General features: G+C 41.9%; 2 protein-coding genes across 7 annotated transcripts in view; both read left to right on the forward strand.

The window, feature by feature from the left end:
• EHD4 (EH domain containing 4) overlaps positions 1-13,939 on the forward strand; it is a 30,908-nt gene extending 16,969 nt beyond the window's left edge. The window contains exons 4-6 of the mRNA XM_080394815.1: positions 3,170-3,582; positions 7,535-7,699; positions 9,347-13,939. Of these exons, the coding sequence (XP_080250941.1) occupies positions 3,170-3,582; positions 7,535-7,699; positions 9,347-9,883 (1,115 nt within the window). The 3' untranslated portion in view covers positions 9,884-13,939. The remainder of the gene's footprint in view (positions 1-3,169; positions 3,583-7,534; positions 7,700-9,346) is intronic.
• Positions 13,940-14,085: 146 nt separating this feature from the next.
• The window catches only part of SPTBN5 (spectrin beta, non-erythrocytic 5), a 106,815-nt gene continuing 97,503 nt past the window's right edge, over positions 14,086-23,397 (forward strand). Inside the window, exons 1-2 of one of the 6 annotated variants that reach the window (XM_080394772.1) lie at positions 14,086-21,165; positions 21,710-21,861. In XM_080394772.1, the coding sequence (XP_080250898.1) occupies positions 21,751-21,861 (111 nt within the window). In that variant the 5' untranslated portion in view covers positions 14,086-21,165; positions 21,710-21,750. Of the gene's footprint in view, positions 21,862-23,397 lie in introns of all 6 variants that reach the window. The other 5 variants (XM_080394771.1, XM_080394773.1, XM_080394769.1 and 2 more) reach the window with 5 other exon arrangements.

The following is a 23,397-nucleotide window of genomic DNA, read 5'->3' on the forward strand; positions in this document are numbered from 1 at the left end:
TCATCAGTGTTAAGGGCTGGTAATCACATGCAGTTTCTCTCCAACTTTTTCTCTCTCCCACATTGTTTCCTTTTGTTCTCCCCTAGTCTCTGCCCAGCCTGTTACTGATGCCTAACAGTTGCGTTTCTGTTGGAGGCACCAGCTTGTTCCCTCCGTGCAGCTTGGGACAAGCTCAAGAGCTCAGCAGTGCAGCTGGTGGATCGTAGCTTTCCCCTGTCACTTAGCTGGATACAAGGGTGATTTATGTCTTTCTAATATGCATTTGCAAATAGATGTTGTACCTGGTGAGATGCAGGTCCTCAGGCTGGATGCGCAGTTGCTGGCACCAGTCACTGGGAACAAACCCTTGAAGAAACAACAACCTTTGAAGAAGAGCAGCAAGGAACTGAGAAGTATCAACACCAAATGTTTTTGGTCAAGTTTTCTTAGGTGATCAGTGTTGACTTAGCACGGCTCAACTTTAAAAGCCCCAATCCGCATACATGTACTATTTGTGACAGGATCCTAAATAAATGCTTTGTGTCTCAGTTCTGAATTACTCAGCCATATATCGCTTCTCCGTAGTTTGGATATACTCTAATGTATAACCACTGAATCTGCTTGTAAAATAAGTTTGCTTCTAATGACCAATTTTCATTAAAATGAATAGATATTTTTTAGGTATTTTTGAGGTCTTTCTCTTACCCATTTTCAGCAAGTGGACTTCTCTTTCTCAAAGCAAATGCTTCATAAATATTTAATTTATGTTTTAAACAAATTTATTGCTAGTTAACATGCAGTTGTTGACTGTATAATTGTTTCTACAGTTCAAAATCCATCAACTGTGTGGTGGGAATTTATATATTAATTTAACCAGCCTTATAAGTCATCATCTCACATATCTGTTTGTGGAAAACTTAATAGAATTTAACTTGCCTCATTTTGCAATTTTACGTATTTATTTTCAAGCATATTTTCTTCAACATGAGTGAAATCTGAACAGGTTGCTGCATACTCGGTTGCAACAGTGCACAAATCTATGTTGTTACATGCAGGTGACATACAAGATCTCCCTTCTCCCTTTCCTGCTAAATTTTTATAAAGGTAAATTATTCATACGGGTTTTGATTAGATTGTTAGTGTAAAGTGAGAAGCATTTTCTTCCAGCTGTATTTTGTACAGCTTTCCTCCTTGCCCCCACCTTTCATCTTGCATTCAGCCTTTCAGGAACTGGTCGCAGTAAAGAACGTATGAAAGCACCAGAGCAGCGTTATCTGGAGGGGGACTGGGTTTTGCATTCTTTACAAAGTAATCCTTTTAATAGGAAAGATTGTTGGCTGCCTTTTTTTTTTTTTTTTTTTTTTTCTATGTGTGTGTGTATAGCCGGTTAAGGAGTCTGACCTGCATCCTTTTGGATCCTAGTAACACCTTTTTAATATAGCCCTCTCCTTTCAGTTTGACATGCCTGTGCAAGATATTTAGTGAAGTTTTATGATCTCTTTTTTGGGAGGGGAGATGGGACAGGGAGGACTGGTAACTGAGGGCATTTTTTTAACTATTAACTAGAATTTCTGGATTTTATTTCGTGTGCTATCTGTTGCTTTTCAGCAAAAGGTTTAAGACAGTACTTTCCTGTGTTGCTAAACATGTGTGAGTGTGCTCTATGACAAATCTGGAGCTCACCATTTCCCCCTATTCTTGTGTGTGTGTCTGCTTTTCTTAATGTTGGCCCTAGTCAGGTTCTGCTGGAAAGCAAAGAAAGCTGATTTGCTTTTGTGTTCCCTGTTAAAGACAAACAACTTGAAGGTAAAATGAATCATGACTTGATTGAACCAGCATTGTTTTAAGAAAAGCTAAGCAGCTTCACAGTGTCCCCAAACCCTTTTATTTATACTGTTTCAAAGATGCTAGGGAAGAATGAGGAGTGGTGAAGAGTTTCTCTTGTGTCTGGACCAGATGTACGAAGTGTATGGGTAACTGGATCATATATGACTAGTCTAAGTGGGTTTTCTTTGCTGGGGGATTGGAAGTTTTCTTGCACAGCTGAGAAATTACCAAAGACACCCTGGAGGGCTCCCTGATAACTGAGCTTTCTTTGCTGTTGGAATTTTAAGTATATGCTGCTAGGAGCAAACCTGTCAATTCTGTTTGGGTTAACTTTACACCAGTAAAGTTAAAAAAAAAAATTAAAATAATTTATATTTTTTTAATATATTTTAATAATTTTTAATTTAAAAAAAGCATTTTGACTGCTTCCTCTTTTAGTTCTGATTTGTTTCTAAGAGGAGGGGTGGGATGCCAGCTCCCAGCTCATACCTTGCTGTTCCTTACTCAAACAAGATGAGTCACATCCTTGCCAAGCCCAATGCCACATCACTAGCAGTGACTCTCTGTGGATTATGTGTCACCTTTAAATAAGGAGTTCCTGAATACTGTTTGCTGTGTGGATTTAGGTACCAGCTGTGCTTAAAAAGCCTTAGGACAAGTGCTATGATTAGGCCTTCCCTTAGAATGTCAAAAAGTTTGCTTCAGATGATCAGGAAGGTCACTGCTTGTGTTCTGTAGCATGTGGTGTCCCCAAAGCCATCAGCAAAGCAGGCACATCACTTCTAAGTTCTATCTCTTGAGGCTGCTGTGGTAGAAATAAAATGCAAGGAGAGATAAGTTTGGAAATGGTTTTAAAATACAAAATTCAGTTGCAGACTTACACTGGAGTGCTGCACCTGCCCTGTTTTCCTTCGTAGTACAGAGAGGCAGTGCTATGGAAGTGGCCAGTGTTAGCAGTGGTGAAGAGAGCTTGCGGTAAGAGCCCCACCAACCTGCTTGGCTTGGGCGCTCTGCTGGAGCCGGAGCTCCTGGGAGGTGGCAAGCATGTGTGTGAGACAGTAACTCACAGCAGCACAGAAGACAGCAACATAAGAGATGGATGGCAAGGTTGAGAGGAGAGCAGTGATAAAAAAACAAAGGCTTTTTAAAAATTATTTTAAAAGAAATAATAGTGAGGCTGGTCCAAGGAAATGCAGGGTACAGTTGTCCTGACCTCATTGTCCACAGGCAGTCCGCTCCAGGGGGTCCACGACCTCTTTTTCCCCAGGTAGATGCTATGACCCCTTGTTCTGTCCCTAGCCCTACCTTCTCTGAGACTTGCTTTTCTGAGTGGTAGGACTGTAACAGTGTATTCTTCCTTCAGGCTATGACTTCTGCCAAGTCCTCCAGTGGTTTGCTGAGAGGGTCGACCGCATCATCCTGCTTTTTGATGCCCATAAGCTGGATATATCAGATGAGTTTTCAGAGGCTATTAAATCATTCCGGGGCCAGGATGACAAGATTCGAGTGGTGCTTAATAAGGCTGACCAAGTGGACACACAGCAGCTGATGAGGGTCTACGGTGCACTCATGTGGTCCCTGGGAAAGGTGATCAACACTCCAGAGGTGCTGCGGGTCTACATTGGCTCATTCTGGGCCCATCCTCTCCGAAACACAGAGAATCGAAGACTCTTTGAAGCTGAAGCACAGGATCTTTTCGAGGATATCCAGAGTCTCCCGCAGAAGGCTGCTGTGCGAAAACTCAATGATCTCATTAAGAGGGCAAGACTTGCAAAGGTAAGAAAAGATTAAAAAACCTAAATTAATTAAATTAACAGTCTCTTCTGTCTCTTTCAGTGTGTCCTTTCTCACCCTTCCCAGTCTTTATCTACCTATAAACTGTGTGTTTTTCAGCAAATGGATAAAATTGTCCATTTTTCAAGAAAGAGGTACTCGGGATACAGAAGCAAGTAGGAGGAAATAGAGACTGGTACTGGGATGACTCCCTAACTTTAGAGAAGGGATTTAATGCTTTTTAGGCCATTAAAGCTATTGTTTGTTTGCTAGGGGAGGTTGGTTTTTTTTCTCTCTTTTTAATGACACTGTAGTGAGGTAATTTCAATGTGACTTTTTGGCGATAAACCACTTTTTTTTTTAACAATAGTTGTTATGTAGAGAACACTTCAAAAAAAACCCCACCAAAAACCCAAAGAGGAAAACGAAAACTATACACATGCAACCTTCCATATGCTTTTTTGCACATTAATGCCTTAATGCATACTGTCAATCAACTGCTGTGGAAAAACACTTTGACTAAATGCATTATATTATATCCTGGAATACAAGACTGATTAAAAACCTCGCTCTCAGTGAAGCACAGAGAAATGATCAAATGAAGAGGTGCTTGTGCATTAGATTGAAACTCTGGAGCCTCTCAGATTGTATCTTCTTTGTTCCCAGTCACAGAGACACTTGGGTGGTACAGACTTTTTGTTACCGTATCTGGAAAAACCTATCTCTCTTTATGCAGGAACATGAGTTATGTGTCCCGCTGTAGTGTGGGTAGCTCCTGTCACCGTTTGCTTTTGGCTCTGGAGGAGTGCATGCAGTGCGTGCAGCTTACAGTCACTAGTGTGCATGGGCAGGCTGTGTGTGACAACACTGTGACTGTCTACAGCTGACATTTGGAGACTTACTTAATTTTTTGATAGGTCTCTAGTTATCTTTGAGTGGATGTCACTTCAAAGCTTTGTGAATTGTCACCAAGTTTTAACTACCTATTTGTAAAACCTTCTGGTCATATTTTACACTAATCTTCAGACTCCTGGCTTAACAATGCTAGCTTCATCTGTCCTTTCTTCTGACAGCCTCACTAGAATAAGCATTGGTTGCAGTCTGAAACGTTTCTTTGCCTGTTTCTCTGATTCTGCAGTGAGTTTCTTCTGTAGTATTGCAGCTACTGTTAGAATAATAGTTAAAAGCACTGCTAATCTGCTTGTTTTGAAAAGCTCAAGAACAAAATGAAAATTGGTGATTCAAGAATTAGAGTTGTCATTTGGAAGTTTGGAAGAGGAGGAAAACTAACCGCAGAAGTACTTGGGGAGAAAGCTGGTGGTACAAGTAAAAAATTCTATTTCCTATGCAGTTATCAAACAGAATGTGAGTTGAGTTAATGCAGTTGTCTTGAAACACATTTTCATGTGTACCTCTAAGCAAAAAGGAAGAGGTCTTACACTTATATTGATATAAGAGTAATCATTTGGGGTTGTATATAATTTCCTATGTCAGCTTAGTTAACTCTCAGAATATAATGATATGCTTTTTTTTTTTTTTTTTTGGTGGTCTGAGCTTTAGGGCACCCTGCAGCGGTTGATTCTTTGAAAGTTCGGTTTAAAACTGAGTTTAAAACTGTTGATGTTGTATTAAAAGTTGCTATGATCACAATGTCTTGTCGGTGTTGTTGGCAGCTTTTTGCTTTGATTTGTTAGAGTAATTTTGAAAGTGGAAAAGTGTTAGGTGAATCGTCTTTAGGTATTACTATGTAATGTAAAATAAAAATGGATAAAGCTGAATACAAAATGCAATGCGCGTGGGGCATGCTAATTAGACAGCTGTGGAAGGGGAATAAACTGTTTATCTGCAGGAAAGCAGCAATGTAATTTTTCCAGTGTTGTCTTAGTATCTTCTAAAATTAAAGTACTGACACTCAAAAATAATTTTTGACAGCATTGCATGGTACTTTTTTGGGGTCCTATTTCGATGCCACTCTGTTCTTAATCTCGTGTGCAGTAACCAAAAGCAAACTGTTAACTTACTGTGAAATTTAGGCATTAGTGTGTGTTGTTTGGGTTTTTTTTTCTTTAAGTCCTGTGACTCACTATCTCATTTCAAAGACCAGAACTGTTCTTATCTACAAGAAACACATGTGCATACTGGCAGACCTTAGACCACTTAACATACATACGTGCAACTGTTAGTGCTTGTAAACATACTTTTCTGGTTTTGCTAGAAGTATTATCTTAATATCCATAAAATTACTTATAGTAATTTATAAACTCTCTTAGAATCGGTTCTGTCATTCTGGAGAAATAGTCAAATATACCCTATTAGAAAAATTAATGGGTTTATGCAGAAACCCTGCTTCTTTCTGGTGTTCGTTTTTTTTCCTCTGTAGAAATTTAAGTTTATGTACAATTAAAATGCATGCACTTTTTTTAGATATGAGGGGTTAATTCTGTGTGAAAGTTGTGATTGGAGACTTGTAAATACAAACTGTCTGCATTGTTTTTCTTTAAAAACAAAGAGGTTTTTTTCCCCTTTTCCAGTAAGCCTCCTAAATAAGTAAGGAAAGGAATGGGAGAGCACTTCCCCTGTACAGATTGTGTAAGCTTTGTACAGGATACTATAAGGCACATTCTCTATTGTGTTTTGGTAGGTATTAAGTATTATACTTACACCACGCCTGTGTAATCGCTTTTCCTACTGATGCTTTTTTGTGGTAGTCTGTCTTCCCCTAGTCTTCAAAACAGCAGCTTTTTACCACTCAGCAGTTTGGTAAAGGTTCTTATTTTTTAATGTGTTTTTGTCTGTGTGTATGTGTGTGAGAATTGTAAGTAGCTTCTGTTCTGGGAACAGGTGCATCCTTTTTTTAATGAAGAAGAATGTGAGTTCTGTAAAGATTTATTCTCTTGTGGAGGTCATTTGACTTCAGTGGTCCTGGCTGGGTCAGAGCTCAGGAAAGCAGTTTGATTATGTCAAATTGTGATAGTATGCATCGCTTCTAAAAGAAATCTGCCTTTGCACAGAACGAGTATCAGTGTCCACACAAAACGGAATACCTGAACTCACCTCAGTTAAGAAGTGCAACTGCTGTTTCTGTCCTGGGCCAGATCACCCACCGTGGCCAAGCAGATCCTTTTGGTGGTGACAGTTGGTGGGAGGGTGCCAAGGGGAAGACATGAATGGTTCAGGGGAAGGGTGGAAGGAGGGTGCATGGGCAGGATGGGCGTTTTGATGGCGGTGCTGGATTATCCTGGTGGCAGGTGGGAAACTCGAAGACCTCTGCAAGTACTGATGTGTTTTAGTACTTGTCCTAAATTAATGCCTGTCTTTATACACTGGAAAGACTCTACTTCTCCCTAAGGCTTCGCAAGGCAGCCATGGCATGCTGTTCTTACAGTACACTGACTGCTTTCATCCTCTGGTGGCTGCATAAATGCAGACTACAGGTACTCGCTTTTCTGGGAGTAAATAGGTAGGAATGCAGTGTCACTTCCAATTAGATAGCCCTGCCACTTAGTATGCTTGGATTACTTGAGGCGTTTTCCCATTGCTTCCCACAATAACTGGCAAGGCAAATGGAATTACAAATCTCTACCACCAAGGCAGATGGACCAGTATGTGCCCTGTGTGTGATCTGTGCACATAGTATCAGGATACGGTTTTGGGGCGTTGCTTTTTCTCTCACTGTTGGTGCTGATAGAATGCTGTACTGTGCTTCTCCTTAAACAGCAAGTGTGCGTATGTATTTCTTTTAAATGTTTGCTTTCTTTCTGCCCCTGAAAGGAGCGCTGAAAGCAGCAAAGGCTGGTTGATAACTGTTCATATAAACATGAAGCTCCAGAAACAATTGTTGCTATCTTCTCCTTGAGCTTACGGAAACATTCGTTTATTTTATGACTTGGGTGAAGAACACTAATGTTAAGTGTAGATAAACGGTAGCCTTGATTTCAGTTTTGCTGCTCCTTAGGTTCACGCTTACATCATCAGCCATCTGAAAAAAGAAATGCCCTCTGTATTTGGAAAAGAGAACAAGAAGAAGGAGCTGATCGGCAGATTACCAGAGATCTATATCCAGCTGCAAAGGGAATACCATATCTCAGCAGGGGACTTCCCTGAAGTCAAGAAAATGCAGGTAAGATGGTAGATTACAGTTCACTGAAACAATACTGTGTTTCCAACATGGTTGCCACATCGGAAAAGATAGGACAGATATCAGGAACCCACAGTTTGGGGTGACCATGGGCTAGTCATGAGTGTGATGGAGGATGATTTCCAGACTGCCACTTGCGTATCGTTCTGACAATTTGTGGTACACTTAGACTGCTAATCGTAGAGTGATCAGTGGCTGATTAGCTTATCTATGGGGTACACAAGTTTCTTTTATGAACTAAAATACTTAACTTGGAAATCAATTATTGATATGAGATAGTAAAGTATAGGTGAAGTGCAAGATCTATTTGAGCTAGGTTTTCACAGGCAGGATTGTTGGAAGGGTTTAATGAGTTAGGCTTTAAAAGGGGCTGACTCTTCCCTTGCCATTTCTGCTGGTGATGTGAAATGAGAGAATGAGAGATGATCACTTGTCAGTTTGAATACTGAAATAAAATTTGAATGAAACTTAATCAAATAGTGCATGTCGCTAAGCCTCAGCAGCAGATGGCAGCAAATATATATATATATACATGAGAGATCAGTCATTTCTGTAATGAGGAGCAAAATTGTGAGAAAACAATTATGCCGACAGATAGCAGGTTTGACCTTTACTTTCTAAGATTTATTGCATATCGTAAATTTGAGCTGATCAGTTGCTGTAAATCAGATGATTGCGTATAAATGTCACCTGAGCAGAGTCATTGGTAACGATTGGCAGTTTTCCTCGTAAGAAATCCAGTTCTGTGTGCATGGGCAGAGCCACTTGCCTATACTTCAGGGTTCTTGGGTTCGTACCGTAATAGTTCTGATGTGTATGGGAGCAGCTCCCTGAGGTTAGGGATGTGATTTCTTAACAATATCATTTCACGAGGGTGGCTTGGTTTTTTAAGTTTCCACTGTAACATTCTTCCCAGCTAGTATTTTGCATGTGTAAATCATTTAGTAATTGCCTAAAGCATTTTTAATTTTCCTATGCTGTGGTGTAAAATGTGCTTAGGCTTGTGTTGTAATAGCATGTATCACCCGGTTAAACATCTCACTGAGGTTAGTAGGAGTTTATGTACAATGAAAACTCAGCAGGGACCGTATGACTTCATGAGTTATGGCAGCACATCTATAAAAAAACCTGCTGCTGTTATCCCAGATCAATTTTTCTTCACTGGTAAAGGGCACTTCTTCACAACCTAATAACAAACAAGAAGTTTAATCTATAAAATCACATCAGTCTTGCAAACTTTTGTATTTACTTTTAAACACTTGAGGGCTAGCAGGACTGAGGACCTACTTGCATGCTTTCTTTGATGTTTGGAAGATCACCAAGTGGAAAGATGTTGGTTAACATTCATCAGCTGCCATGTTTTTGTGCATTGCCTTTTTGAAAATCATATTGTAAATGTAATTTGATAGATGAACTCAGACACTGTTGCAAAATTGTCTTTGTGTGTTTGTTCAATGTATTGGGTGTATGGTACCTATGTGTCAGCTTTGCTTCTCCTTCAAGAGTAGTTTCAGTTACGGAAGCAGCTTCAGAAGGTAACATTATTTTAATTTGAAGCCCATTCTTTAAGTTCTTCAGTGTATATGAAATGTTTCTAACTACTGTCACTGAAACCTTTGTCACTGACAGGAGCTGTTGGAGACTTGCGACTTTACCAAATTTCATTCTTTGAAACCAAAGCTAATTGAGGCTGTGGATAACATGCTGGCCAACAAAATTGCTTCTCTGATGAGCCTGATCAGACAGGAAGAGAGCAATATGCCCACAGAGATCGTACATGGTGGAGCATTTGATGGCACCATGGCAGGACCGTTTGGCCACGGATATGGAGAAGGTGCTAAGGAAGGAGCTGATGAAGATGAATGGGTTGTTGCCAAAGATAAACCTGCTTATGATGAGATTTTCTACACTCTCTCGCCAATCAATGGCAAAATATCTGGGATTAGTGCAAAGAAGGAGATGGTGACTTCTAAACTACCCAACAGTGTCTTGGGGAAGATCTGGAAACTTGCAGACTGTGATGGTGATGGGATGCTGGATGATGAGGAGTTTGCATTAGCAAAACATCTCATCAAGATTAAACTGGATGGATATGAACTGCCAGGCACGCTACCTTCCCACCTGGTGCCGCCATCTCACAGGAAACCTTTCCAGACAGCAGAGTGAGGAATACAAGGAGAAGAATGAGGATTTTGGAAATCTTTCAGTAAACGTGTTGAAACCACCAAAATATGAAATTAGGCTTAGATCCTTCAATCTCACAGTGCATTTCATGCAAGCTACTGAAATTAGAAGCATGGTAGCAGGGAAACATTTGTGTAGCTGTCCCTGCTGACCTTCACTCAGACATGCTTATCACAAGTGCCTTGTATAGATCTGTCATACGGTGAAAATGTTTTTGTAGTCCTGCTTCTGTGTCTTGCTGGCTTTACAACCATAAAGCAGAAAAGGCCATGTATAAAAATCGCTGACCTTCATCAAACCTAAATACTTACCAACCATAAGTTTCTCAAAACTATTTTAAATAGTACAAGGGAGCTTTAAATGTTAAATTCACCTGCCTATGCAAGGAACATCTTCTATGCTGAAAACCATACTTTGGGCATTGAGTGAACGTCAGCATGTCTGTAGTTTAAGAAAAGGCTGATATAAAAGGAAACTTTATTTTTGTTCTTTTTATTATTTAATAGGGGGTTAGAAAAAGAGAAAAGAGTAACAGGGAGAGTCTGAGTGCTCAGAATATGAGCAGACTTGTGTTAAAACTTTACTGATTATAGTTAGAACTACAAAATAATAAAATGATTCTTTTAATGCCATCATTGTGTCTTATCTGAAGAACTGCTTCTTCAGTTTTATACAGCATAATATACTGCATTATCGTTAGAAGAACTGAATCTCCTTTGTTCCTTGAATTGGGAGTTTCTTTTGAGGTTTCAGTTTAGCTGCTCTGCAGACAATAAATTTCTGGATTGGTCAAAGTGACAGAGCAGAATGTTTTCATAAGCTAAAAAAACACACCAAAGCCCCCATGTTTCCATTGAAATAAAGCTTCACTTTCTGTTCAGAAAAGGTTCATTGTGCAAAGTCATCCTCTTGAAAGCACATCAAATTGTCAAGGGAAATTTTTATTGGTATTTAATTTATATTTACAGGTAATTACACAGTTACCTCTGTATATTTTTAAATACGTAATATTTTTAAGAGAAGTTTTTAATTTCTTTTGCCAACATGTAGCTGACAACCACAAAAGAGATGTGTGATTCCTGTGGTGGCAGATTTGAAAGATGGGAATGCTAATGGGAATCTTTACATTGACTGTAATAAATGATAGACTTGTCCCTCCAGATATTATTCCTTTATTGAAAACAATCTGTGAAAAGAATGGATGCTTAATAAACCTGCATTTTTCTGACAACACAATCAAAGGTGAACATATTGGCTGCTAACAACCAATAGTTATCAGTATCCTAAAAGAATTCAAATTTCTGGCCCTGTGAACTCAAGTCTTTCAGGGAGGGACAGTTCTTTTCTAAAATGAAACTTGGCAGTCAGTTTTCCTCTCTGCGTGTGAGCAGGAGTTGACTTGTGTTGCATTTATAGTATGAAATACCCTACGCGTCAAAGGTACTACAGTTTTGAGCACTCTTTGAGTCTCAGTAAGTGGTAGCAGTGGTGCCTTCTGAGACAGAGTAAGCCAAAAAGTGTTTTGGCATCCTTGCAGTGTAGGGGTGGGGAGAAAACTTCTGGCACTGTCTCCCGGGTAAGACTTGAGTCACACTTGCATGTTCAGATTTGTAGGTGACCTAAGAAGAGCTTCAGCTTCTTTCTTCAAATTGTACATTTGTAGGTTGTCAGTCAGATTTAATAGTTCAGATCTTTCTGGATGTCTTAGCTTTCTGCATCTGTTCTATTCTAATTGTCGTGAACTTTGCCAGGGCTCTGCTATGGGAAAACAATGAAGGTATTGTAAGTAATGACAGAAGAACACGTTTACCTTGCTAGGCTTCTGGGCCTGTGTCAAGGATATCCTGGCACAGTTAAATTGCTCTTGAGGACTTGGTAGCTTTTTTGAATTCTTGGGTTTCTCTTATTGTTCAAGCATACCAAGTTTATTTCTGTTAGATCTAAATTAGGAGCCAAATTAGCCTTACTGCATCTCTGTGCACTTCAGTAGAGCTACGAAACTTGACTATGAGTCTACCTGTGTGAGTGTACATCTGCAGCGTAACTGATTTTCTATGTCATTTATTTTTGACTGAACAAAAGGTAGTCTATAGACACTGCAGGAGTTGTTAAAAACAGGCTGCAGCATTAGTTATGTATGCTTGTTTGTGTGTAGTGTCTGCAGTCAGTAACAAATCAGTACACTAATGACCAACCTGACTAGCTTAGTAAGGAGAGCCGTCAGGAGAGAGCAAGCAATCTTGGGTGTTGTGACTACTGTAGTGCGGGCAAAGCTTGAGAGGATCTGGGAAGTTGCTGATGTTCTGACTGTCTGCCTTAACTTGCTCTTCAGTGTTGAGAGGGTTCCAGGGTTGGACCCATGTTTGAGTTCCCACTGCGTGCAGCTTCCAGAGGTGATGCTCCAAGTGCCTTGGAGCCATATGATCCCATGCCATTAGAAATACCCTTCTGTGAGAGAAGCAGCATAGTGATTTTGTTTTTTCTAGCTTTACTGGTAATAAAATGGAGATTGCAGCCTTTTCTTCAGTCTCTGTGACTGAAGGGGCTTAGGGGAAAAACACTGAAATGCATCGGTTTGGTAAGTGAAAATATTTTGACTAGATGAGGTTGAGATGTTTTGCTTTGTTTCGTGTAGAATTTGGAAGGGGAATGCATGGAGCATGCATAGGAGTAGAGGTGGATTTTTCTCTGCTTATCTGGAGGAATAGAACTGTTTCAGGATTGGCATGCAGAGCTGCATGCATTAAAGTATTTCTAGATCCGTGGTGCAGTGCACTAGCATCGTACTTGGTTGATAGGCATAAAGTACATTTCATGTGGACTTTAAACAGCACTTTCTTGCACAGCTAAACTGATACAGTATGCTGCTGTTGCTTAGGGGAAGGGATCCCTTCTCACAGATGTGTGGGCCTGCTCCGTTTGCCTTGCTGGCTCTCTGGCTTGTCAGATCTGGCGAGCCATTCGGTTGGTTAAACCAGCTGCATGCAGCACTCGGGATAATGTTCTGTGGCCCGTGCTTGAGTCCATAGTGCGTCCATACGTGAGGAGCGTGAGAGGTGAGCAGGATTACCTTCTCTCATGAAATTGTGCTCTACGTAGTTATTGGGAATAGCAGTATGAGGTGAGCTTTGGTGTTCAGTTTGATGTTACCAATATCGGCTGAAGAAAGACTAAGATGTTAGATTTTCTGGCCATTTTATGCCTAGGATTTCAATTACATTTGCTACAAGACTATTCAAAACTGCCAGTAATTCATCCTGTGAAATCGATGCCCACTGATGTAGTAGTCTTCTGCCATAAACCAAAGTAGAGACTGCTGCTTTTACCTCTGCTCCAACTAAACACAGTTTTAATTCCCAACCCTAGTTCTGTTCCCACAAATGAATTATAATTTTGTTGTAGATTGGAACAGAAAATGTGGGGCTAGCACTCATCACCACGCCATACAACACAGTCTTTTAAAGCTATGGCAGCTCGAAAATGGTTAGCTTAGAAAGATTTTTAGGTCAGGGTGAGCTCCCAGTTGGTCAGGGTTGGCATGGATTTGTGTGGAACCTAGTATCAAAGCCACAGCACCAGGTCCCCGACTTTCAGCAATGTCGTTTATCCCCAGTACTTGAAACGTGCCCTCCTCTTCTTCTCACTTTCTTCCCGTCACAACACTCACTCACTTTGGTGGCTCTTCACATTGTTGGAATTCAAGCACAGTTTGAAGTGTATAGTTTGATGGGTATGTGTAACTGAGAGAATTAACATGAACTTTGTTTTCTACTTCACATGCTCACCTTTTCTAATAATTTTGTTAAACACTGTGTTTTCACTTCAAAGGCACTCTTAATTTTTGAGGGAAGGCTTGTTGTGTGTAGTGTGCTTCAGTTTGTCCAACTAGGCGAACAAAGTTGTAAGTTCATTATTGTTGCACTTTTATTACACAATAAATTCCTTGCAGATACTGTAATATATTTTAATATGCTTTGTAATCATCTTTAGAAAGCGGTGATAAAAATTGCTGATTTAATAAACTAATATTGAACTACCCGAGGTTTTCTTTTGTAGGCTTCTTGCTGGAAGGTAATCTTTCAATGACTATAATTTTGTACTTCTGCTACTTAAGGCTCATAGGCATAGTAGCTATTTGGCAAGCTGCTTATTGTCCCACCTCAGTGTATATATCCATAATAAGTTATGGCTGTTTCTCTTCTGTGGCTTTGAACATGTTGCTGAAATTACTGCCCACACCAAGGTTTGACTCCAGAATTCAATTTATATTTGAAAAGGAAAAAAAAACCAACAAACCCAAACCCAAAAAACCCACCAAACCTCCAGCACCTCTCTGTAATTAGCTTTTTATAGCAAAATGTAATTTTGAACTTTCTTAATGTCTAAGGATGGAAATTTGTTAAAGTGTGGAAGATAAATTAAAAACTTACTGTGTAGACTGGAAGCTAGAAACTTGAGCTGAGAGGCACTACTTTTAACTTCAGTGGGGGTACTAACTTTGAAAAATTAGAGTAGATTAAAGAGCAGTTTAGCAAAAGGACTTCGATATGTTTGTCCCAAAAAAATCAAAGGGCATCTTCCACACTGCGCTACCTGCTACTTAGAAATAACCGATTATATCAATAGAATATTCGTTTTAATGTTGTGCTTAAATTAATTCCTGTTCTCCTTCTCCCATATACACACAACTTGAAGCATCTCTGAAGAGGCATCTGTGCCAGCGGGGTGGTTTAGCTGTTGCTTCTGCTACTGTCAAGCCTGAGTGCCACAGAGTTACAAGGGTTTGTATGTGGCAGTGTTAGCAAGCTGGGCCATTCTGCCCATGGTGGCCGTGCCGCATGTCACACGAGAGCAATGTTTCACGGGCAAACAATGTGCTGCTGTGGGTTCCTGGAGGCCACATTGCTGTTGAATTGCAGTGGTTGGTTTGAACTGTTTGTTACAGAAGTCAGAAGCAGTGCGGAGAAAATGAAGTTTTAATGGGGTTTGGGTTTTTTTAGTAGAATGGTGTTTTACATACCCTGTGTACAAGCCATTTCAGACTGAAAATTTACAGCACACTTGATGATTAAGTGTTCTGCTCTAAGCCACAGCTTATATTTGAACAATAGGAGAAGCGGATGAATGTCGACACTACCAGTTTGATGCTTTAAGTTTTACAATCATTGTCACTTCTAATATTTGGCACCCTTAAAACCGTGAAACATTTCTCTCTATGCCTACTGTACCATTTGGTTTCTCCAAACCTTGTTATTGGCTTCTGTGTTTGGCGTATTTGTAAGTGCGCTGGAGGCTCTGTGGCGGTGCAGGTAGTGGTTGTGAGTGCAGAGGACCTTTTGCAAAGCTTGGCCCTCGGGCTAGCCTGCCTGACCTGAGTAGGCACCCCCGGGAGAAAGAGCTGGCTGCGTTGCCCTGCTTAGGCACGCACAGGCCATCTGCGGAAGGTGCCTCCCTGCACTGGGGGCTCATGGCAACGAGCTGTGAACATGGAAATAACCACTTCTGGTTACGGAAATAATCTTCTGGAAATAACCACTCAAACCCAGCAAGCACCTGTTGTGATCAAAACAGTCAGGAGGAGGTGCACATGTTTTTCTTGGTTACATTCCGAAGTCCTGTATTTATACAGGTTTTCTGACCCCTGAGGGAAAAATACCTTCTCTTGTGGGAACCACGGTACTGAGCTGGGTCCCTCTCTCTTTCCCCGTGGGACCTGATGCTGGCACAGGTTTGTGCCTGGTGACAGACTGGACTCACATTCTGGTCCAGTGAACGTGGGAAGAGCATTAATGCCGGGTCTGACTTGTTCTCCTGCCTGTTCTCCGAGATGGAGATTGTCCATGTTCTTTCCAAGGTGTTGCTAGCTCGGCAACTCATGCTCCCCTTCAGCCTGGAGCTCTGAGGGTTTCACTGTAGCTCATTTTACATGGATGGTACCTATCTCTCGCCATATGCTGTGTTTCAGAGGCACTGTAAGATTTCTATGTGTGTTTATCATTTTTAAAAAACATTTTAAACAAGGAACTGTTGAAAGATGCTACTTATGCTTAGTGATTTCCTTTTCAGATTACTCTGTGGGTTTTTTCTCAAAATGCGTTCCATGCATTTCATGTCTAGTCTGAAAATAAGAAATTAACCAGCAATGTAACTATATAGCCAGGAGGGTCTGGGCTTGGCAATTTTAGCCTACAAAGAAGAATAATTGCGGTTTTTCCTCATTTTGCACTACCTTATCTCTCATCTGCTAAAATTTGCACTCCTAACATTACTGTTCATGCAATGTTACATCTTTTGCCGACTACCTTCAATCATTCTGCATGACTGGGTGGCGGCCTTCACGATGGAACTGGGACAGCTGGGCTGGGAGGGAGCAGTGTCTGTAATCGGTGATCCACGCCTGGGGCAGCGGGGACCAAGCCCCGCGAGCACCGCGCGTGGGGTGCGCTGCGCGGGCACCACGGCTGCCGGGCTGCTGTCTGCATACAGGTCTCGTAGTTTTGTTTGGTCGACAGAGAGCTAAATGATTCGTTGCTCCGATATACAAACAATCCCCTAAAATACAGCTGGGAGGGAGAAGTTTTGCCCTCATGCAGTGGTCTTCCTAAGTAGCAATGAATGAAAATAAAAACACCTGAACCAGGTAATAAAAATACACTAGTTAGATCTGGCATTGGCGATGCTGTGATTCTAAGTTTCAGTTTTGTCCAAAATATTAAGGCAGTTCTGTCACCTGAAACCCTTTATCTATGTTGGTATGAATGGAAAGAGACTTAAAAGTCCTCTGTCCCATGTGTTCCTCCCGCAAAGCCTTTGAAGCTCTTACGTTGTTTGAGGTTCAGAAACAGAAGGAAAATTTCAAGATAATATACACAGCTCCTAGGAGAAAATGCCTCTAATTCATGACTAAACAAGCAAATGTGTATTTTCTGTTTCAGAAAGATGACTGAACTTCTTTGTGCCAGGAAAAATAAATCCATCTGATTTTGCTTTAAGCTGTCCTCTGTCAATGTAGCGAGGGGCTGCAGTTCTTTGGGTGATGTCATTTGACTGTTCTGCTTGAATTACGCTCCCTGCTGACGTCATGTCACTGCTAGCCAACTATTCAAAGAGAAAAGCAACTTCTTGTTTCGACTAGAGCATGGGCAGCTGAGGTTTGTAATAGCCCAGCATTGGACCCTCCCAGGCAGCTTTAAGAGGAGCTGGGGCCCCATCTGCGGGGCCCCCCCTGCCCACGGGTGGGCTGCCCCCCAGGGCGGCTGGTGACAGTGTGATGGGAAGGCAGGCAGGTAGGTGGGGGGTGGGGCTGGAAGCCCCTTGGGAAGAGAAGCTGAAAGGTGCGTTTGGCTCTTCAGGGAGCAGGTTCAGCAAGGTGTGTGCGGGCAGGGGTCTGCAGGCTGACCCTGGAGGTCTCCGTGCCCCTCCTAAGCTGCCCGTGACTGACGCCCCAGCTTCGCTGCAGCCTTGGTATCCCATGATACTGGGAGTTGCTGGGAGTGGGAGCAGCAAACTCCACATCCCCAGCCCTCTGATGGGCCTGTGACGCCACTTGTGTGCTTTTTGCCACAGGGGGGTGAAACGTTTCTTCACGTCTCGGAGAGGAGCTGGGAATTCACATACGTGCCGTGGGAGGAGGATGAGGATGGCTGCTGTATTTAAAAAAAAAATAATAAAATCAATTTCAACCAGATAGAAGGGAAGCATCTTTCTTTGTTTTACATGATGTTGCCAGGAGTGGAAAGGCTGGGGGAAGAGGCGCTTTGGGCTGCTTGAGTGTGAGATCTGTTTGATCTCCATGGTCTGTTTTCCTCTTGAGTGGAACAAGATTGTGGGCAGATAATAAAGGGTGCTAAACAAACCTAACGCTTCTTAGGTGGCTGCCCTGTTTGCAGAAGGGAATCCCGCACCAGGGTACCTCCTGTTGAGAAACAAGAAGACGCTGCTGCCATCACGGGAAACCACTTCAGACTGAGAACAGGGCGAGGGGAGGGTGCTCTTTCGGCCCTTCTCCATCCTGAGGGCAGTGGCAAGGCTCCCCTTCTCTGTGAAGGCAGCAAGAAAGGCTCATAATTAGCCTGGAGGGGTGATTATTTTTTTCCTGCTCCCTCCAGGAAATGTACACAAATACGGTTGTGCCCTTCCTCTTACCTTCTTAAATAACCGAAGAAACAGCTTTATTTGTCTGTATCATACAAACGTCCCCCGTTTTATCTTTGAACTGTAGACAGATATACTACAAATAGAGATAGATAATCAAGAGTTCGCAAAATTTTATGCCAGACCTTTGATTCCCTTGTGGCATCATAAAAAGCAAAGCCAGTGTTTTGCATGATTAATTGTTTAGATAATAATTAACTTGCAATAGGGAGAAACGCCTGCATCCAGGGCCAATTCACCTACTGGTCCTCTGCCTTCCACCTCAGAGGAGCAAGGCGTTTGCTCGGCGCGCACAGCCTGGCCAACCTGTATCACATTTCAGCGAACAGCCTATAATCCTGCCTTTAGAAGAATGTAGGTATAAAAGCAAGACAGAACAGAGTGAAGTTACGTATAACTAGGCAGTGAGCTTACAGAAGAGATGTAAACCGTTGCTGAATTTATATCCCTTTCGTCCTGTCATCCTATTCCCATTTAATAACCATTAAGAATTACATTGTATTAGTTGGCTGATGAACACAAGGCCAGGAATTTGGAGGGAATATTTTGAGTAACATACCTGTAACATGTATTCAGTTTTTTATTTTTAGCAGTCTTATGTGACACTATGCATGACATTTCTCTAGGGGATGTGTGAAGATACAGATTCTTGCTGATCAGTTTTTATCTGTACTGGATTTTGGGGGGTGGTTCATTTCCGTGTCTCCTCCTGTCACTTTTAGATGCTGACTGAACTACACTTGCCAGAAGTGGAAAAGGCTGCTCTTCCCTTACCTCATCTCTGAGCTGGGCATATTCGCAGACAGCTGCTGGCCTCAGGTGCCTGCCTGTTTTCTAGCAGTGGTGCCCAGCAGCAACCCTCTGGTTCCTGGCAGTGATGCCACATCAGTGGGTTCTGTGCTTGTGTGACCTCGTAAGTGGTGACAGAAAGAACTTGCTGCTATACAAGTTACTGGAATTATTTTCCCTTTTGTTATTAATGAGAAGTTCACCAATAGTAAACTCTGGAAGCAGCTGGCACTGCCAGCTTGATCACATTTTGCCCTGGCAGTGGCAGGTATCTATACACATGAGCTTCCTCAAAGCAGTGCAAATTCCTAATACTTCATGATTTCACCTTCTCGTTTGCTGTATCCTAATTTAACCACTTGGTAATTGCTCTGATCTTTGCACCCTCTGCTGTGCTTTCATTTTCAGACTCCATTGTCGGGTCCGATTTCCCAAGTAAGAATTCCTTTAGGAAAGCAGCTGTGATCAGTGCAATCACGAAGGGTGCTCTTTACCAAAGCATCAGCATGGTGGGTGACCATTTTCACTGGTTTATAGCAATTTTGGTGGTGTTCATACATACTGTTGAGCGTAAGAATTCTGCGAAGCCTATGTCAACCTTTACTCATTGTGTTCTGATGGGTTATTTCCTTCAGATCAGATGAAGGGTTCATAGGTAGATCATAAATACTTGGCCTCCGTTCCTGAATTCAAAGGTCGCTTTGCGTGAAGACAGTGAGCTGAACACAGGAATAGGAGTGGATCTGCAACTCGGTCATTCTTCAGAGTGACCAACTGCTGAATGTCAGAACAGAGTTCCTCCAAACCTGAGTAAGTCCAGGGTGTTTTTTTTAATGTTCTTTGATTCTTTTTCTGTAATGTATCATTATAGTCAGATTTGGCTCTTAGCACTGCCTTCGCATCCTGAAAATGCAGATAATCTATTATAGATCTGTCTTCAGGTAATCATCTACCAGTGCAGGGAGCATTTCTAACTTAATCTGATAAAACAGGTGAGCTGTTGTGTGAGGCAGTACTCAACAAATAAGCTTCCTTTGCACCTAGATGAAATCAGTTTGGTTATTGTTCAGGGTGGCTGCAATGCTTGAATAACTGCTCTTTTAAAAAAGAGCCCTGAGGCATTCTGAGGACTGTCTGGCAAACTCAGAAATGGCGTTATAATATGGGTTAACGATACGGATTTTTTACATGGGAGCGGGTTAATATCACCCCTCTGGCAGGGAAAGGCAGCTCTTTGCATATCTGCTCTCCAGATGGAGAAAGTAGGCAATGCTGAACTAACCCAAAATATAATAAAATTCATGAGGATTTTCTTTATAGCTCCGTTTCAAACTTTGCTAAATTCATTCCTTCATAAGGCTTTCATCTATCGTCGCGGTCCTTCCCTGTGTGGCTGCTAAACTGTCAGGCTTCAATGCTGTCCCTGTTTTGCAGAAGTCAGGCACTGGGGATTAAGAAACATCTGCCAGGAAAAGAAAATAAATCAGAAAATTCAATAAGAAGTCATTGCTTCTGCACTTCCCATACCTTTCCAGCTTGTAAAATGACAAAATTCTTCATATTTTTTAGAGCATGGAAAACTATCAGGCAAGCAACTTTGTGTTTGCAGTGGCTGTTGCTGCCAGTTCCCTGTTGTTGTCTTCTCAACACTAGCACAGATAATTTTTTATTCAGTATTTTATGCTTTTTAAATTAAAAGGGCACAGAGCCCACAATAGGTCCAGGCCTTCGCAAAACAGACACAGAGTATTTGGGAAGCAGGTCAGCCTGCTCACACCTCTGCAGTTTGTCAGAGGTTTTAATTTTTCATTCCCTTCTCCCTTTGCAGTGGGTTGACAGCAGCAGACACCTCTCTCCTCTTCTGCCGTTACAAGAGGATTCTTGGTTTTGCAGCTAGGCTGATATCCAGGTAATACCGCTATAATTATAAATAAGTCCAAGCAGATGATGTTTGGTCACCTAAAGCATCTATCTATAGATCTTACACTGATTTTTATTTTTTTTAGGTGATTCTCTTACCTTCATAACAGCAATGTCACTGCTGTCGCAGATTTACGCCATAAGCCAAATGACTCCAAAAGAGTCGTTCAGCTGAGCTGAAATCCAGTTTGTGGTGTCACAGACTCTAAAAGGGAAGGGGACGCCTTTCTAATCTTCCTCAGTGGTTGGCTCGGGTGCTGTGATGAATTACAAGCCTGATTTTTCACTAATGCGGATGAGGCAGACAAGTCTGTGACAGCCTGAGGAAGAGGAATGATGCCTCTGGCCCCCAGCCTAGGACCTGGTCCACGTGATTATGGACCTGTGTCACCATCCTTACGGTAACAGGCATGCAAAATCTGAACTGGTGAGAGGGAAGAACCAAGCTGGTTCCATTTCCTTTCTAAGCAGCTGTTTGATTTCTGTTGGTCTGAGAGTAGTGCAACAGCAGCATCTCAGCCAGTCCTCGGAGAACATAACAGGCTTTCAAGCACCGCACTGGAAGTGATTTGCAGCTCCCTCTTTCTGACAGGGTCTAAGATCAGTTCTCTGCCAGGTGCTTCCAGCACACCCAAGGGAGCTACCGGCAGCTTTCAGCTCATGGTGCTCCTCATGGGATCAAGTGGCTGGGGGGAGGCTGAAAGAAAGATAGAAAGAAAGAAAGTACAGCTGCGTAGGTACGTGCCACACTTTCAACCTGAAACTAGAGATGCATTTTAAAAGGGAGAAGTCAAGTAAGTTAAAAATAAAGTTGAGTGAAATTAAAGTGCAAAGTACAAGGAAAAGGACATTAAGGTGTTGTGCTGGGTGTGGTATTGGATCTCGTACCCATTGGGGCTGGGTTCCCTGCAGGTACTGGGGAAACAAATGTTATTGTCTCCTCAGCCTTGAGCACCTCACTGGAGTTTCTGACTTCCTAAGCGACCATGGGTACCGAATATGAAAAAGATCATATCAAAAAGCTGCAGGAGCAGCGTATGTCCATGCAAAAGAAGACCTTCACCAACTGGATGAACAACATCTTCTTCAGGAATAATGTGGGTAGCTCCTTCAATATGGGGATTTTTTTTTTCTGCTTTTTGTTTTATTGATTTCACCTACTGTATTTTTTTATTTTATTTTTTACGTATTTTTCCTGCATATATGCAAGCGAGGAAAGCTTTGATTAACCAGAGTGCTCCAGCTGTATCTTTTACCTCACATCCGTCTCCATGTCTTCCCTGAGATCGGGATTCACCTTGTTAGACTGTATGACCCTGTCATATTGTGATCTATATCTTGGTGATCATCTCAGAGGAAGGTCTTTATTTGCCCTTCTTTTTCCTGTAAGTAAGGTGTCTGCAAATGTCTCCAAACCATGCTCAGTTCCTAATTGCCTGGCCAAAAGGTAAGACTTTCTGCTTTGCCTGATCAGTCCAGCTTGAGCTGCTGCTCAGTGGCTTTGAAAAGGTTGCCTGAAGTCTAACAGTTTCAGACATACTCCCATGCAAGTACTGACCAGTTCGTTTCCAGTCTCAGTAGTTCATGGTGATGGAAATGGACCTTGGTGACGCCAGGCAGGACCAGGCCTCCTGGTTCTGCTCCAGCTCCCCGCTCTTCAGTGATGTTTCGGTGCTAGGCGCCGTGTTTCCAATGTTTTGAGTTGGTGATTGGCACAAAGGCAGCCTCAGAGCACAACAAACTTCTGAACTTATTTTTCTTACCATGAGAGAGCTGCAAATTCTCGTTGTGCCGCCTGCAGAAAGTTTGGGGTTTATGGTGTAGAACGCTCTTTCTGTTTAGCTACAGGTAAATATATCTACTTTCTCATCTTAAAAACGCCTTCAAGTTCAAAGAGTAATGTGTCAGTCTTGGCTTCCTGCCCACTTCTTGTTCATGTATCATAAAAGCGCGGGGGAAGAGCCCACCAGAGCATCCCAGCCGCAGGCGGTGAGGCGCGGCGCAGCCGGACAGCCTGCTGGGGCTCCCACCGCGTCCTCCAGCGGTCCAGCCCGCATAACGTGACCGATCACCCTACAGGGCCCTGTGGCGGTCGCTGGCGCTCTGCTGACTGCTTCACGTCTAGCGTGAAGGACACTATTGGTTCGAACTTACTAAGCACCCTGTGACTGGTATCTTTACGAGAAGGGTGGCGCAGCAAAGCTATTAAAACTGCTGCTGGGTTTGGTATAAAGCAGGTATAGGAAGACTGTTTCTTTACAAATTTAAATGGAATTATTCTTCATTTATATAAGTGTCACAGAATATAACAGCTTAAACCATCTTTTTTCTTTTTTCTTTTTTTTTTTGGTAATAAACATAAAATTCTGCCTATAGTGTATTTAATATGCAAAAAGAAATTAAGTTGGCAACTAAACAGGGAGTTTTTCGTGGACATAATTGGTCAGGGAAAGCTGTAAATTCTTGTTCCACACACTGTACAGACTTAAAGTCTCTCTGAGTTGCTTTTACACTTTCAGTGTTTTCTTCTTTCTCTGGAGAAAAGATCTGTTAAACTGATTAATAATTGGTCAAAAATTAAAAAGCACATGTCTGCTACTTGTCCATTTGTCCCCCTACATGTAACTATTCTC

This window comes from Falco punctatus (genome assembly GCF_963210335.1).
Source record: "Falco punctatus genome assembly, chromosome: 7".
NCBI lineage: Eukaryota > Metazoa > Chordata > Aves > Falconiformes > Falconidae > Falco > Falco punctatus.